At 34.7% G+C, this 16,050-nt stretch overlaps 2 protein-coding genes across 3 annotated transcripts; both read right to left on the reverse strand.

Annotated features, from left to right (window-relative positions):
• Nucleotides 1–1,315: 1,315 nt before the first annotated feature.
• LOC144852385 (uncharacterized) lies at nucleotides 1,316–2,151 on the reverse strand. Its single transcript, XM_078710171.1, has 3 exons — nucleotides 2,030–2,151; nucleotides 1,694–1,849; nucleotides 1,316–1,562 (listed from the first exon to the last, which is right to left on the reverse strand). The coding sequence occupies exons 1-3, from the start codon at nucleotides 2,116–2,118 to the stop codon at nucleotides 1,316–1,318; spliced, it is 492 nt and encodes a 163-aa protein (XP_078566297.1). The 5' UTR covers nucleotides 2,119–2,151.
• Nucleotides 2,152–2,810: 659 nt separating this feature from the next.
• LOC144852799 (fibrocystin-L-like) lies at nucleotides 2,811–11,802 on the reverse strand. 2 transcript variants are annotated; one of them, XM_078710779.1, is made up of 6 exons: nucleotides 11,597–11,802; nucleotides 10,730–10,887; nucleotides 9,866–10,040; nucleotides 9,379–9,546; nucleotides 3,325–3,515; nucleotides 2,811–2,932 (listed from the first exon to the last, which is right to left on the reverse strand). In XM_078710779.1, exons 5-6 carry the CDS (start codon nucleotides 3,485–3,487, stop codon nucleotides 2,913–2,915), a joined length of 183 nt encoding a protein of 60 aa, XP_078566905.1. In that variant the 5' UTR covers nucleotides 3,488–3,515; nucleotides 9,379–9,546; nucleotides 9,866–10,040; nucleotides 10,730–10,887; nucleotides 11,597–11,802; the 3' UTR covers nucleotides 2,811–2,912. Both variants share the same exon structure in this region; 1 of them encodes a protein (XP_078566905.1).
• Nucleotides 11,803–16,050: the final 4,248 nt, after the last annotated feature.

Genomic DNA, 16,050 nt, shown 5'->3' on the forward strand with positions numbered 1-16,050 from the left:
GAAAATGGGACATGGATTAATTAATTTTAACACTAAAAAAGAACTTCATAGAAAGAGTCAATCTTAATTTCACCTCACCTCAGCACCAGCTGGTATAGATTTTTATTAGTAATGTTTTATAAGCTTACCTGTGATGTTTTCTTCTTCTTTAAAAGTTTCATCTGCTGATCAATAATAAAAGAAAAGTTAACAATTTAATATATTCCTAATATCTATCTGTACATTAAGTACTTTGATTGCACTGATTGCATTGAAGAACTTAAGATCTACCATAAAATTTTTTTCCATGTTTAAAACAACAAATATATGGTCTTGATTTTATGGCACTCTGGAATTGTCTCTTCTATTAGCAAAAGAAGTATTCTCATTTTACATACTTTGTTTATAAACTATATTAAAGCTTACCTGTAAAAGTATTCATTTCTACTTCTAGGCTTCTGGGTTATCTCCTATAGAAAAACACAATAAAATAAGTTTTTCTTATTCTTCTTACCTGTACAAGTGTTGCCACTTGTTAATTTGACAAAATTTGCTGATTTTTCAATTACCTACTGGCAGAACAGGTAAGTAAAAGATATGTACTGTGTGGGTAATAAGCTGTACGGACTATATAAAGGGCAGGAAATATTTTGAGATAATCTAGGTTTTGGCGAGATTCTGGTTTTTAAGGTGTTTATGCTTTGTGAGAGTGAAGTTTGCATTGTACCAGCAACAATGCCTATTTTTTTTTTTAAAAGATGTGCCGTGTTTAAATCGTTTTCACCCGCAACTACAGCAATTGCATTATAATTCTTCAAGGTTGATATGTCCTTGGCTATTGGCTTGTCTTTAATTTGAGGCGATTTATACAGCCGATGAAATCAAATTTGAAAGTAGTCTGTAATTGGATTTTTATGGGAGTGTCGACTTGTAGGTACTTTTGGCTATAGTCTTCAACATAAGTTGCTCTTAGAGTGGATACAATAGTCTACAATTGAAGATGCTTTTAAAATTGGGGTAGGGGAAGTATTAATAGAAGGTAGTGGGTTAAATAGAGGGAGACCTGCATTGAATATTTGAAATGGACTGTAGTCTTCAAAAAGAAGTTGCTCTTAGATTGGATACATCACTAGTCTACAATTGATGGTGATTTTTGAATTATAATGCAGTATTAAATAGAAGATGGATGGTTAATTAGAGAGAGAACTGCATTGACAATTTGAAAATGACTTATAATTAATTAAAAAATCACCAACCTTGGAATCCAGATGTTCTGCAATATCCGTTGTAAAATCTTCAATTAGATTAAACTGAACATTAAATTTCTCCAAAACTTTTACTGTTGATCTGCGATTGATATGTGGAAAACACCCTCAATGACAGAAAACTCTGTTGAGTTGATACCTTCTAGCGTGGATGAGTTGGAATAAACAATGCTGAATTCAAAGAAGTAACCACTTCCCGACAGATTGGCCCAGCCATGGATTATATCTACAGTGTTGTTGTTGACGAGCTCTGCATCAGATACTCCTGGGCATTTTCCATGGATGTGAAGAATGTCCCAGATTTTGCACAATTTCAGCCTGAAAAAATCAAAAAATCATTGAATAATTCCTTTTTTTCGTAGAATATTTGTATCAAACCTATGGTGTATTACCAAAGCTTGATAGCCTACAGTATATTGGAGTTTAGAAAGAATTGTGTTAAAACCTACACTGGTATCCAATATAGAGATGCAAGGCTGAACCTCAAATGGATGGTTCTCCATAGCATCAGCCTTAAACGTATACTCATTGTGCTTTGGAATTGATAGATGATTTCTACTCCTTGGTCACTAGATGCCTCTTCTTCAGCTTGCTTCTCAGAATACCTGTGAACCAATTAGTTATGTTGGTTTGTAATGATATAGGCATTATGGTTATGTTTGTTGCACGCCACACATGAGAATACAATTTAAGACTTTGGACAAGACGATACAAGCCAGTTCTATACTACAGTAACTCTACAGAAAACTCTACTTCAACTCATTACTTCTTAAAATGTGACTTACGTTTCATTGCCTGTACTTGGACCTCCTGTTGTATTTGTTGCTCTCACACCCCTTGTTGGGTCTTCAGCTGGGGGAGAAGGATCGGTCATTGCTAATAACCTCAACTTCAAGACTCTCGTACAAAGTACCGGTTTGTGCTGCATTAACAATTTCTGCTTGAAGGTTAACTAACTCATCATGTTCAAGGGTTGAATTGCCTGTAAGGAAAAAATATTAATTATTGTTTACATATTAAAAGAATAGGTAATTAAATAAAATTCAACTCATTTCTAAACATATGAAACTGAAAAAAGAAGAAATCTGGATAGATTATGTGATACTTTAATATGGTTAAAGAAAGCTATTTACTTATTATATATACCAAACTGGCAAGATTGTTAACAAGATCTTCTTCATAGAAAACATCAACAGGAGCCACACCAAAGTCAACCATTATAACCGGTGTAGTGATGATGTCAATTGGGTCACTACCACGTATAAGTATCCAAAGAGTCTGCCAATCGCGATCAAAATAGTTCTCGCCATAAATGCTGGAGTCAGGAGTTGGCATGAACTGATCGTTTGGATCTTCTGGAACCCATATTTCTCTTTCTATTAATGGCAATGATGTCGAAAGAGTTGACAATTTTAAATATCTTGGACTTACATTTGATTCACTTATGTCATGGAAACAGCATGTTGAACAAGTAGCTTCTAGAGTATCACAACGTATCGGTATTATTCGTAGATTAAGATATTATATTCCAAATTTTGCTTTAAGACTACTTGCTAATGCAATAGTATTACCTTGTTTTGATTACTGTAGTAATGTTTGGTCAAATTGTAACTTAGAACTTGTTAATCGTCTTCAAGTACTTCAAAATAGAGTAGCTAGAATCATTCTTTATGCTGATATGTACACCCCTATAACAGAATTGATGTCCTCACTAAAATGGAAGAGTGTCCATGACAGATGGGAAAATGATTTATTAATTATGCTATTTAAATGCCTACAGGGTTTAGCACCATCTTATTTAACAAATCTATTCAAATTTATGGACACTTTTCACACAAAAAATACAAGAAGTCAATCAACAAAAACTCTAAATGTTCCAGCATGGAACAATATTTATGGAAAGAGAATGTTTAACTATAGAGCATCAACCTTATGGAATAATCTTCCTGTACATATCCGTAAAAATTTTCGGTGAATGGACTGGTCTTGTTTCAAGAGTGCAACTTTAATAGGAGGAAAGATTTAGGGAAGAATCACAGTTTACAAAAGCTAAAATTCAACATTAAAGCAGACAACCAACCTTTATGTGGACATTTTTCATCATAAGGAATTTTAAGTCCACGTCTCGGATCTCTATCCCACTCGTATGGAGAATCAGGAATAACATAACCAGGCCGTGATCCTCCTAGAATTCCACCATCTTCATCTCTGATCATTGCTTTCTTAAATGCATCACAATCCATCTCCACGCAATCAGAAAGATTAACTTTACTGTTGAAAAGTGTAATGTATTGAACTTGATTAATATTACTTGCTACCAATTATTTAAACTTCCTTCACCTGTTACCATATATATTATGTTAACCCACTTCTATATAACCCTGGCTACTTAATGGTCACTAATGGCTAAAGTAGACCCTCTGCTTAGACCACTAAACATTCCACCTTGACAGATTAATTACCCATTACCGATATTGTTATTATAATATATAGTAAATGTAGAATAAAGAATAAACACTTCAGTGCTAGCTTTCAACTATAACAGAACTTGTCTCTCTCTCACTTATTTGTATTGTAAATCGGTACATTACACTACAGTGGCGACGAGAATGGCCCTTATTGGCAAAATTGAAGAATTTATTGAAGGAAGGGAAGATTGGTCACAGTTTGTTGAGCGTTTAGACTTTAGACTAGAGTCTGAGGAAGAAGAAGAACAACAGACAGAAGAAGAAGACTATATAAGGAAGTGCTTCCAGCATCTTTTATAGAAGACAATAACTACTATGTCCAGTAGTCATTAAGTTGATTAAGTTATGTCTTGATGTTTGATTTTAATTTTAAATGTAAATAGGTTGGGTAATCATCAGGAATAGTCCTGAACAGGGAGATGAGCGCCCCTGCCCACCGATGAGTTTCGGGATCCCTTTGACCCGGAGGGAGAGTACCCGTCAGGGTTACAGGTCCCAGGTTTTTAGTTGTTTTTAAAATTAATTAGTGTTCCATGACCTTCTCATCAAAATTAACGTCTCTCATAAAATTAAGAAAAGTTGTGCTATGTCAACATAATGTCAATGACGGCGAAATGTCCCCAATATTGGGGATAGCTATGAAAACAAATAAGTAAGTAAGTAACTTGTATTTCAAGGCAAAAGAAATTACTACAGAGGAGAAGAAACAAGCAACACTGTTAACAGTTATTGGCCCATCATCTTATAAGCTTTTACGAAATTTGGTTACACCAGAAAAACCCAAGGATAAAACATTCGATGAGCTGGTAACAGCTATGAATGGGCATCACAGTCCATGTGCCTAGTGAAATTGTACAGCGATACAAATTCAACTCACGCTTTCGACGTGATAATGAAACAGTGCCTGAATTTATGGCATCGCTTCGATCGATGGCAGAATTCTGTAACTTTGGAGCCTCGCTCAATACAATGTTACGAGATCATCTAGTTTTTGGCGTCCGTAATCACGGAATTTGGTCTTTTGGCAGAAAAAGCACTGACACTGGAAAAAGCTGTTGAAATTGCAACTAGCATCGAAACTGCAACAAGAAATGTAAGAGATCTGGCGCAGCCAACCTCTGCAGCTGCAGTTGAAAATGTAAACAAAATTGCTTACAAAAAGAAGTCAAAATTTACGGAATTGTTCAAAAAATGTCCAAAATTTCCACTTTTTAAACTTCAAGAATTATGCTATAATATTGCCATTTATGCACATATATTATGGTAACATCATCTTATAAAGCCATAGTAACTAGTTGTGTAAAAAAATAAAAAGGTCTAAATTTTGACATTTTTCGAAAAATTCACTGCGGGGGACCAAAGGAATTTTTTAGAAAAATTCCCAAATTTTCTTCTTTTTAAAATTCAATAAGTATGCTATAATATTGCAATTTATGCACATATATTGTGTTAACATCATCTTATGGAGACATAAAAACTAGTTAAGTCAAAAAATAAAAGGGTAAGTATTTGGCCATTTTTCGAAAATTTCACTGCTGGGGAGCGAAAGAATTTTTCGAAAATTTGCAAATGTTCACTTTTTAATATCCAATAATTATGCTATTATATTGTCATTTATGTATATATATTGTGTTAACATCATCTTATAGAGCCATAGTAACTAGTTATGTAAACAAATAAAAGGGTCGAAATTTTGCCATTTTTCGAAAATTTCAATGCGGGGGAAAAAAGGAATTATTTCGAAAAATGGCAAAAAAATTCGATAATTATGCTATAATATTGCAATTTATGCACATATATTGTGTTAACATAATCTTATGAAGCCATAAAAACTAGTTATGTCAAATACAAATAAGAAGTCGAAACCATGTTTTCGCTGTGGAAAGAATAACCATTTGCCAAACAAATGTTATTTTAAGCAACCTTCGTCAGTTAAGCTACGTACGTACACTGGACAAATAATGGATGTTTTGGGTAAAATTAATGCTGAAGTTACATACCAGAGTACTACTACAATATTACCGTTAACGATTGTGCGAACAGATGGACCTACCCTAATTGGTCGAGACTGGCTTCAGTTTATAAAGTTGGACTGGCAACAAATCAAGGTAATAAACCAATTAGATTTAAGTTCACTGCTTGGTAAATACCAAGAAATATTTAAAGATGAACTAGGTACCCTTAAGGGTACTGAAGCAAAAATGTATGTTGATAAAGAGACAATGCCAAAATTTTGCAAAGCCAGAAATGTTCCGTATGCTTTGCGACAGAAAGTAGATGACTAACTTGATCGCTTACAACGAGAAGGCATTATTGAACCTATACAGTTTTCAGACTGGGCTGCACCAATAGTTCCGGTACTTAAGGCAGATAAATCTACCATTAGGATCTGTGGTGACTACAAAATTACTGTAAATAAAGCAGCCAAAGTTGATCAGTATCCTTTGCCCCGAAGAAAAATTTACTAAATTGGACATATGTCACAAGCGTACCAACAATTACTCTTGGATAAAGATTCTCGAAAATATGTTGTAATCAACACTCAAAAGGGACTTTACAATATACACGGTTGCCGTTTGGAGTCTCTTCAGCACCAGCGATTTTCCAGCATGTCATGGAAGGACTATTACAAGGAGTTAAAGGTGTTACAGTATACCTGGACGATATATTAATTACAGGAAAGAATGACTTTGAGCATTTCGAAACTCTTGAAACCGTCCTAAAGCGACTGGCAGATGCTGGACTTCGTCTAAAAAAGAGTAAGTGTGTTTTTATGGTTAAATCTGTTGGTTATTTGGGACACCTGATCGACAAAGAGGGATTGCATCCCACAAACGCCAAAGTGAGAGCAATTAAAGATGCTCCAGCGTCTCAAAACTTGACAGAACTGAGAGCTTATTTGGGATTATTATCTTATTATGAAGTTTTTACCAAACTTATCCAACACACTTAATTGCTCTGTTATATGCCTTACTTCGTAAGGATAAAGCTTTGAACTGGACAAATTTAGAACAATCTACTTTTGATAAATCAAAGGAATTGCTACTTTCCTGCAGAGTACTTGCACATTATGATCCAAAAAAGGAAATAATATTATCGTGTGATGCATCTCAATATGGAATTGGGGCTGTGTTAGCACATCGACAAAGTGACGGTACAGGAAGACCAATCGCATTTGCATCTAGAACACTTGCAGAAGCGGAAAAAAAGTATTCGCAAATTGAGAAAGAAGGTTTGGCATGCGTTTTCGGGGTAACGCGATTTCAGTCTTACATTTATGGTAGACATTTCACATTGGTAACAGACCATAAGCCATGGGTCTTATTAATGAGGACAGACTTGTGCCCAGCCAAGCATCAGCTAGAATCCAACGTTGGGCACTGAAATTAGGTACATACAAATATACATTAAGATTCAAACTGACAAAGTCCCATGCCAATGCGGATGCCTTAAGCAGATTACCATTGCCAGGAAAACCAGAATCAATTCCACAACCTGCCGAAACTGTTCTATTGATGGAGCCAATGAACCAATCTCCAGTTTCCACAGCAGATATTAAAGGTTGGACGGTTAAAGATCCAACACTTTCTCGAGTTCTTTACTACATTGAAAAGGGTTGGCCCAATACTAATCCAAAAATTGAAAACTTGCAACCATATTGGATGGATCTGACAAAGAGAACTCTCTACACAAGATGGATGTATTTTGTGGGAAAATAGAATTGTTGTTCCACAGCCTGGTAGAAAACAGTTGCTACAAGCACTACATGACGGTCATACTGGAATTGTCAGAATGAAAAGTTTTGCTCGGGATTCGTTATGGTGGCCTAATATGGACAAAGACATATCAAAGCAGTGCGATACATGCCAATCCAATCAAACTTTACCACCTAAAGCACCATTGCACCCATGGAATTGGCCAAATAGACCATGGTCACGATTAAATATCGACTGTGCTGGACCATTTATTGGAAAAATGTTTTTAATACGATGCATACTCAAAATGGCTTGAGGTAATTCCGGTAAATTCCTCAACGACAAATACCACAGTGGATAAGCTCAGGCTTATATTTGCATCGCATGGATTGCCAGATAAAATAGTATCCGACAATGGAACATGTTTCACCAGTGATGAATTTCATACATTCGTAAAGCGAAATGGAATAAGACATTCTTTAACAGCCCCATATCACCCATCATCGAATGGTCTTGCGGAACGTGCTGTACGCACATTTAAAGAAACAATGAAACGTACGAAAGATGGATATATCGAAACAAAAGTCGCAAGATTCTTATGTTGTAATTTGTATGTTCTTGTTTATCAGTTTCTTGTTTTTAGGACCCAAGTGGAAATAAGTTTTTAACTTTTCTTGGCATTCCTTGTAATCAAGGCCTGTTTTTTCCGTGCAATTGTTTTTCTATTTTCTATGTATTATATTTTATTGTTTTTTAACCTTGATTACCAAATAAAGTTAAAAAAAAAAACAATTCAAGATTCCTATTTAAATATAGAAATACACCTCATAGCACAACTGGCAAAACACCAGCAGAATTACTGAATGGCCGAAAATTGAAAACGCATTTTGATCTTTTACACCCTTATCAAGCAGATCGTGTTATCACTCAACTTGAAAAACAGAAATTAGCCCATGATCGTCATGCAAAGAACGCACTTTTGCAGAAGGAGAGTAGGTGTATATAAAGAACTTTAGAGGACAAAATCTGAAATGGTTACCCGGAACAATAATATTAAAATCCGGTCGCATCTCATTCAAGACAAAACTAGAAGATGGACGAGTTTGTCGTCGTCATGCCGACCATATCAGGAAGCGTTATAGGCCTGTTCAAACTCAGGATAAACAGCTTACAAACAAAGATGATCCTCCACAATTACCTCCAATGCTCATTAATCCAAATCTGAACAGTGGAAACATCACAATCGACTGTCGAAGCACAGTCTATTACTGCTCAGCGAAGAGTATACCTTACTCGCGATAGAAAACCGCCGGAAAGATATGGACATTTTTAATAACTGAAATATAGAAACTTTTATGGACATTATTACTGGACAATTTAAAATGTTGATTTTATGTTTTACTTTATACAGTGCATTATACCATATACATTTAAAGTGTTATTAAACCATAACTTAGTACAGTGCTGCTTTGATTCAATTATAAATAAATAGCTTAGAATTGTTTATAATAGAAGGGAGGGAATGTAATGTATTGAACTTGATTAATATTACTTGCTACCAATTATTTATACTTCCTTCACCTGTTACCATATATATTATGTTAACCCACTTCTATATAACCCTGGCTACTTAATGGTCACTAATGGCTAAAGTAGACCCCTCTGCTGAGACCACTAAACATTCCACCTTGACAGATTAATTACCCATTACCGATATTGTTATTATATATAGTAGATGTAGAATAAAGAATAAACACTTCAGTGCTAGCTTTCAACTATAACAGAACTTGTCTCTCTCTCACTTATTTGTATTGTAAATCGGTACATTACAAAAAGTATTGTAGGTAAGTGTACTAGGTTGATGAAAATAATGCAACTAGCAAGTAAGGATACACAATGATTTACATTTACGTAACTTGGATAAATGCAAGTGGTCCGTAGATATATAGGATAAATACTATTAGTACTTACCCTAAATTAGGTATATGTATGTAAACCCTGTTCTTGTCTCTGACTGTTACCTTCTTTGTACAGTACCTACAGCGGACATTGGGTGGATACCATCATCATTTGATGGATTGGTCATAGTAGCGTAATGATCTTTCTTACACGCAGTATCAAAATGAGCGAATGTGACATCTATTGATAAGAAAGAGCAAAATACCTTTATTTGTAAATAAATAAGTATGTTGAAATATATTCATTTGGTAAGTTTCACCAAAAATGTATTCCGATATTAAAGACATATTTTATGATAAAACAGTACTAAGGGACAACCTCAACATTACAGTGGTGATAACTTGGATACAATGGCAATTTTATGTTATCCAAATAAGCATTCAGCTTCATGTGTAAACAGTATGAGTATGCGTTTCCTGCAATAGAACTCAACTGGTTTGTCCAAGTAAGGACTAGGTTTGTCCAAGTAAGGACCAGATTATGTCATGCTTTTACATACCTTGCAATCTTGTGTTTCCAGCAATAGCTGGGTAATTATGTATACCATGAAATGGAAAAAATGGAGCACCATTATCACCAGACATGAAATTTGCCCTCACGTATCCAGCATTTCCATTGTCTGGACCACAAGGTGCACACTGTTTTGCACTTTGACCTGCATTCTCCGGTTGATTCTGAAATATTTACATGAAAATGTTAATGGGAAAATGTAATATTTTAATCAGAATTTATAAATTACGTGACTCATGATTACACAATGGAATGGCATTATCAGTACACGTTAAGAAAAAGAAGGTAGAAGAGTAAGAAAGTCCTTTGACAAATTTCCTTATGAAAGTCAAGTATGCATATATAATATCTATACATTGATTTTATTTGACAGAATGCAAAATATAGTTCCCCAAACTGACAAAATAATAACATTTGAAAAACAGAAATAAAATCTTTTAAAATGAATAATAAAAATGTTCATATTTATTGAAAATGTTTATATCTTTTTTTTGTGTCTTTTTTGGGTTTCCCACTTTTATTTCATCGTCATTAACATTGTTCCATTCATTATGATTTTTACATTTATACATTATCTAATCTAATTCATCATAATTGCTTAATTACAGTATTCAGTTTGTAACATGCTACAAATGTTTATATTCTTACTGAACCTACCTGTAACTCATCGTAATCAAAGAACAGGCTTGTACCAATTATAAACGATGACTACATTCTCACACATACTTATCAACAGCTTCATGACTAAGAGAAGATGGCCCAATGACAAATGGCATCACCCCAATGTTGTTGTCTAAAATCTAAAATGTAAGTTACTATATAAGGAAAAGAGAAGTATTTTGGTATTGCTTACCTGCTCCAACTGTGTGGTGAATTACATTATCCTCAATTGCATCCAGATAGCAGGACTGAAGCCATTATGAAATGTATATTCACGTACAAACGATGGACTTTCTACAGTAACTTCTCCAATATCCAAGAAAGCAACTGAATAATGTGGCTCATAATAATCTGAAACAAATAAATAAGTGTCACTATCGAATGAATAAGTGCCAGACAAAAACCTCAGGGAAAAAAAAGTTACAATTACAGAACTAACACTTTCCAATGTAAGAATGTTCCTTTATAGAAGTATTTTAACACAACCTGTGTTATTATAATGTATTATTCTGGTCCTCAAGCTTTACTGGAAACTGAGGAAATTCGGATTAGGCCCTCCACGGACCCTCGACAGCCAGCAGTGCAGCGCCTACCAGATCAGCACACCGGGAGACAATCCCCTACTTTTTTCAAACAGTGTACCACGTTCTTTAATGTGCACTGTTAAGTACACAGGACCAACGGCTTTACATCTCATCCGAAGAATAAGGCAATGAGAGTATTCCTGCCTAAGGAACCATGGTGGTCTATTTATAATTATTTTCTCTCAATCTAATAACAATCATTGCCATGATTCAATAAATTGTTTATTAATTAAAAATATAAAAATCATCACCATTAATGACCAGAAATAATGAGTGATAGAGCTGATAATGTTAGTTTTCCCAACGATTATATAATCTTAAGTTTCCAAAGAAGGAAAGAAGGCAAATAAAGAGAATGCTAGAAGTTTGGACTGGCAAACAGTTTAGTGTACACATAAACAGTAGTTACTGGCACTGTATACTTCAACACAAAGAATAATTATTCTAAATATTTATTTCTTAGGCTTAATACTTACAATAGTTGATTAGATCCACTGCTAGCACTCTTCTTCCTTAGATTCATTCGCATAGTCTGACATTTTAACTTAAGGTACCTTCTCTGTGGGTGCTCAAATGAAAACTGTCAATGGATGTCAAAGGTTGAAAAAGCAATGCGTTGCTCAATTTCTAAACAATGACCCTGTTGTACACACATTTGACTGGATATTTGTTTAATTAATGTACAGTATGTATATGCATGTATGAACATGCTCGCCTGCATCTTAAATTGAGAGGATCTGTGTGTGTAGCATCCAATAAGAATTTAGTGAAGTTCGAGAAGCTGGGAAGAGCAACCCTGTGTTGATCTGGGCCTCCGTGGATAAATTGAACTTATTATACCTATTCATGGTAACAGTAACGTTTGTTGCTCTTAGAGTGGATACGGTAGTCTACAATTGAAGATGCTTTTAAAATTGGGGTAGGGGGAAGTATTAATAGAAGGTAGTGGGTTAAATAGAGGGAGACCTGCATTGAAAATTTGAAATGGACTGTAGTCTTCAAAAAGAAGTTGCTCTTAGATTGGATACACTAGTCTACAATTGATGGTGATTTTAGAATTATAATGCAGTATTAAATAGAAGATGGATGGTTAATTAGAGAGAAAAACTGCATTGACAATTTGAAAATGACTTATAATTAATTAAAAAATCACCAACCTTGGAATCCAGATGTTCTGCAATATCCATTGTAAAATCTTCAATTAGATTAAACTGAACATCAAATTTCTCAACAACTTTTAGTGTTGATCTGCGATTGATATGTGGAAAACACCCTCAATGACAGAAAACTCTGTTGAGTTGATACCTTCTAGCGTGGATGAGTTGGAATAAACAATGCTGAATTTAAAGAAGTAACCACTTCCTGACAGATTAATGGCAAGATCAGTGAAGTTGGCCCAGCCATGGATTATATCTACAGTGTTGTTGCTGACGAGCTCTGCATCAGATACTCCTGGGCATTTTCCATGGATGTAAAAATCATTGAATAATTCCTTTTTTTTCGTAGAATATTTGTATCAAACCTATGGTGTATTACCACAGCTTGATAGCCTATATTGGAGTTTAGAAAGAATTGTGTTAAATCTACACTGGTATCCAATATAGAGATGCAAGGTTGAATCTCAAATAGCATCAGCCGTTGTAAACGTATACTCATTGTGCTTGAGAATTGATAGATGATTTCTACTCCTGGGTCACTAGATGCCTCTTCTTCAGCTTGCTTCTCAGAATACCTGTGAACCAATTAGTTATGTTGTTTTGTAATGATATAGGCATTATGGTTATGTTCGTTACAAGCCACACATGAGAATACAATTTAAGACTTTGGACAAGACGATACAAGCCAGTTCTTTACAACAGTAACTCTACAGAAAACTCTACTTCAACTCATTACTTCTTAAATGTGACTTACGTTTTATTGCCTGTACTTGGACCTCCTGTTGTATTTGTTGCTCTCACACCCCTTGTTGGGTCTTCGGCTGGGGGAGAAGGATCGGTCATTGCTAATAACCTCAACTTCAAGACTCTCGTACAAAGTACCGGTTTGTGCTGCATTAACAATTTCTGCTTGAAGGTTAACTAACTCATCATGTTCTAGGGTTGAATTGCCTATAAGGAAGAAATGTTAATTATTGTTTAGATATTAAAAGAATAGGCAATGAAATAAAATTCAACTCATTTCTAAACATATAAAACTGATTCATGCCATATGCAGTCTTCTGTACCAATGATACCTTAATGAAAAGAGCAGATTAGATAAAAGATTTTACTACCATTGATGTCTGTAACCATCATGTTTGAAATTCTATAATCCTATAATTCTAAGTCCACGTCTCGGATCTCTGTCCCACTCGTATGCAGAATCAGGAATAACATAACCAGGCCGTGATCCTACTAGAATTCCACCATCTTCGTCTCTGATCATTGCATTCTTAAATGCATCACAATCCATCTCCACGCACTCAGAAGGATTAAAGACCCCTTCCCTTCAATTTGTGACGTTTTGTAAAAATAATACATATATATTACTTTAAAAACATTAAACAAGGTCATTCCTTGTCTTAAATGTACGTTTTATGGTAAATTATGATAAAAAGTGAGAAACAATGCACTACCTATGTAGCTCGCGGCGAATGACCTCTCGTGGGCAGTCTTTAGGTCTAGCCTAGCTAGGCTGAGTTTTGTAGGCCTAGCCGGTAAACATCGGTAACGTACGAATATCGTATGCTAGTTATATACCTAGCCTGACGTTGTATAGTTGCTGCATTAATTGTCTTTCTATATTTGCCAGACTCCGTTGATACAAAATGGGGAAAACCTGGTACTTTCGGTGAAAATTTATGAGTCTTCCATTTGTTTTGGCCTCACGATCAATCAAAAAGTGGGTGAATTACAGAAGAAAAACAAAAATATCAATCCGCACGCAATGCATTTTGGGATTTATAGCGGGCCGCTAAAATTACTAGAATCAACTTATTTTTCACATTTTTAACCATTTAAAGACAAAAAAGTTACCATATAATATTTATTTTTACATTAATTGTAGTTTGTGACCTTAAATTAGATCTAAAAAACGTAGGGAAGGGGGTCTTTTTAACTTTACTGTAGTGTTAAGATTAAATGAAAAGTATTGTAGGTACAGAAAGTGTACTAGGTTGATGAAAATAATGCAATTAGCAAGTAAAGATACACAATGATTTACAATAACGTAACTTGGATAAATGCAAGCGGTCCGTAGATATATAGGATAAATACTATTAGTACTTACCCTAAATTAGGTATATGTATGTAAACCCTGTTCTTGTCTCTGACTGCTACCTTCTTTGTACCTATAAGCATTCAGCTTCATGTGTAAACAGTATGAGTATGCGTTTCCTGCAATAGAACTCAAACAATGGTAGTTGTTGGTTTGTCGAAGTAAGGACTAGGTTTGTCCAAGTAAGGACCAGATTATGTCATGCTTTTACATACCTTGCAATCTTGTGCTTCCAGCAATAGCTGGGTAATTATGTATACCATGAAATTGAAAAAATTGAGCACCATTACATGAAATTTGCCCACACGAATCCAGCATTTCCATTCTCTGGACGAGGTGCACGCTGTTTTGCACTTTGACCTGCATTCTCCGGTTGATTCTGAAATATTTACATGAAAATGTTAATGGAAAAATGTAATATTTTAATCAGAATTTATAAATTACGTAACTGATTACACAATGGAATGGCATTATCAGTACACGTTAAGAAAAAGGAGGTAGAAGAGTAAGAAAGTCCTTTGACAAATTTCCTTTCGAGTGAAAGTCAAGTATGCATATACTGTATAATAAATATACATTGATTTTATTTGACAGAATGCAAAATAGAGTTCCCCAAAATGAAAATATAATAAAAATTGAAATACAGAAAAAAAAAAAACATCTTTTAAAATGAATAATAAAAATGTTCATATTTATTGAAACTGTTTATATCTTTTTTTTTTTTTTTTTGGTTTCCCACTTTTATTTCATCGTCATTAACATTGTTTCATTCATTATGATTTTTACATATATACAGTATTCGGTTTGTAACATGCTATTTAATGTTAAATCTTACTGAACCTACCTGTAACTCATCGCAATCAAAGAACAGGCTTGTACCAATTATAAACGTCCATTCTCACACATACTTATCAACAGCTTCATGACTAAGAGAAGATGGCTCAATGACAAATGGCATCACCCCGATGTTGTTGTCAGCAAGAACAAGATCAGTCATTTGGAAAAAGACTCCATAATCCCAATTCTTCCAGATGAAGAAATTGGCAATCTGTGTGCAGTCTCTCTGACCATCCCTCGTCATGAACACCGTGCAAAGAAGTATGGCCTTCGTTGTTGCTCCATTGACTTTCAACGTCACAATCTCCCCACTGACATGGTACAGCACCATCTCAGAGCCTACCACAGTGTTGTCTTGTAGGATGACATCTCTGGAGCTCTCAATTTCAATACCTGCTGGCCACGATATATCCTCAGCATTGTAGCGGTCTTGATATGTACCAGGAAAGACAGAACAGCAGATTAATCTAAAATGTAAGTTACTATATAAGGGAAAGAGAAGTATTTTGGCATTGCTTACCTGCTCCAACTGTGTGGTGAATTACATTATCCTGAATTGTTAGTCCTGAAGTACCAAACATCCCGATAGCAGGACTGAAGCCATTATGAAATGTATACAACCGCTGGACCTTCTACAGTAACTTCTCCAATATCCAAGAAAGCAACCTAAGGGAACATTATACTTACCTGTTGATTAAGTTAATTAACAATTGGGATGAAATATTTTACAGTACTTTGTACTTAATTTATTATTAACATTAAAACATATTTTAGTGTAAATTAAAAATAATTTTATTTTATAGTTGTTTATTTATAATTTAATTTAGCATTTACTTAA

Source organism: Antedon bifida, chromosome 9 (genome assembly GCF_963402885.1).
Source record: "Antedon bifida chromosome 9, ecAntBifi1.1, whole genome shotgun sequence".
Lineage (NCBI taxonomy): Eukaryota > Metazoa > Echinodermata > Crinoidea > Comatulida > Antedonidae > Antedon > Antedon bifida.

Excerpts from the sequence above, each read along its gene's own strand:
- LOC144852799 (XM_078710779.1), bottom strand. The coding sequence starts at position 3,487 with ATGGATTGTGATGCATTTAAGAAAGCAATGATCAGAGATGAAGATGGT. Across the intron at positions 2,933-3,324 it reads TGAAAAATGTCCACATAAAG|GGGTGTACATATCAGCATAA; the intron begins GTTGGTTGTCTG and ends ATTCTGTTATAG.
- LOC144852385 (XM_078710171.1), bottom strand. The coding sequence starts at position 2,118 with ATGACCGATCCTTCTCCCCCAGCTGAAGACCCAACAAGGGGTGTGAGA. Across the intron at positions 1,850-2,029 it reads CCAAGTACAGGCAATGAAAC|GTATTCTGAGAAGCAAGCTG; the intron begins GTAAGTCACATT and ends ATTGGTTCACAG. Across the intron at positions 1,563-1,693 it reads TCTCTATATTGGATACCAGT|GCTGAAATTGTGCAAAATCT; the intron begins GTAGGTTTTAAC and ends TGATTTTTTCAG.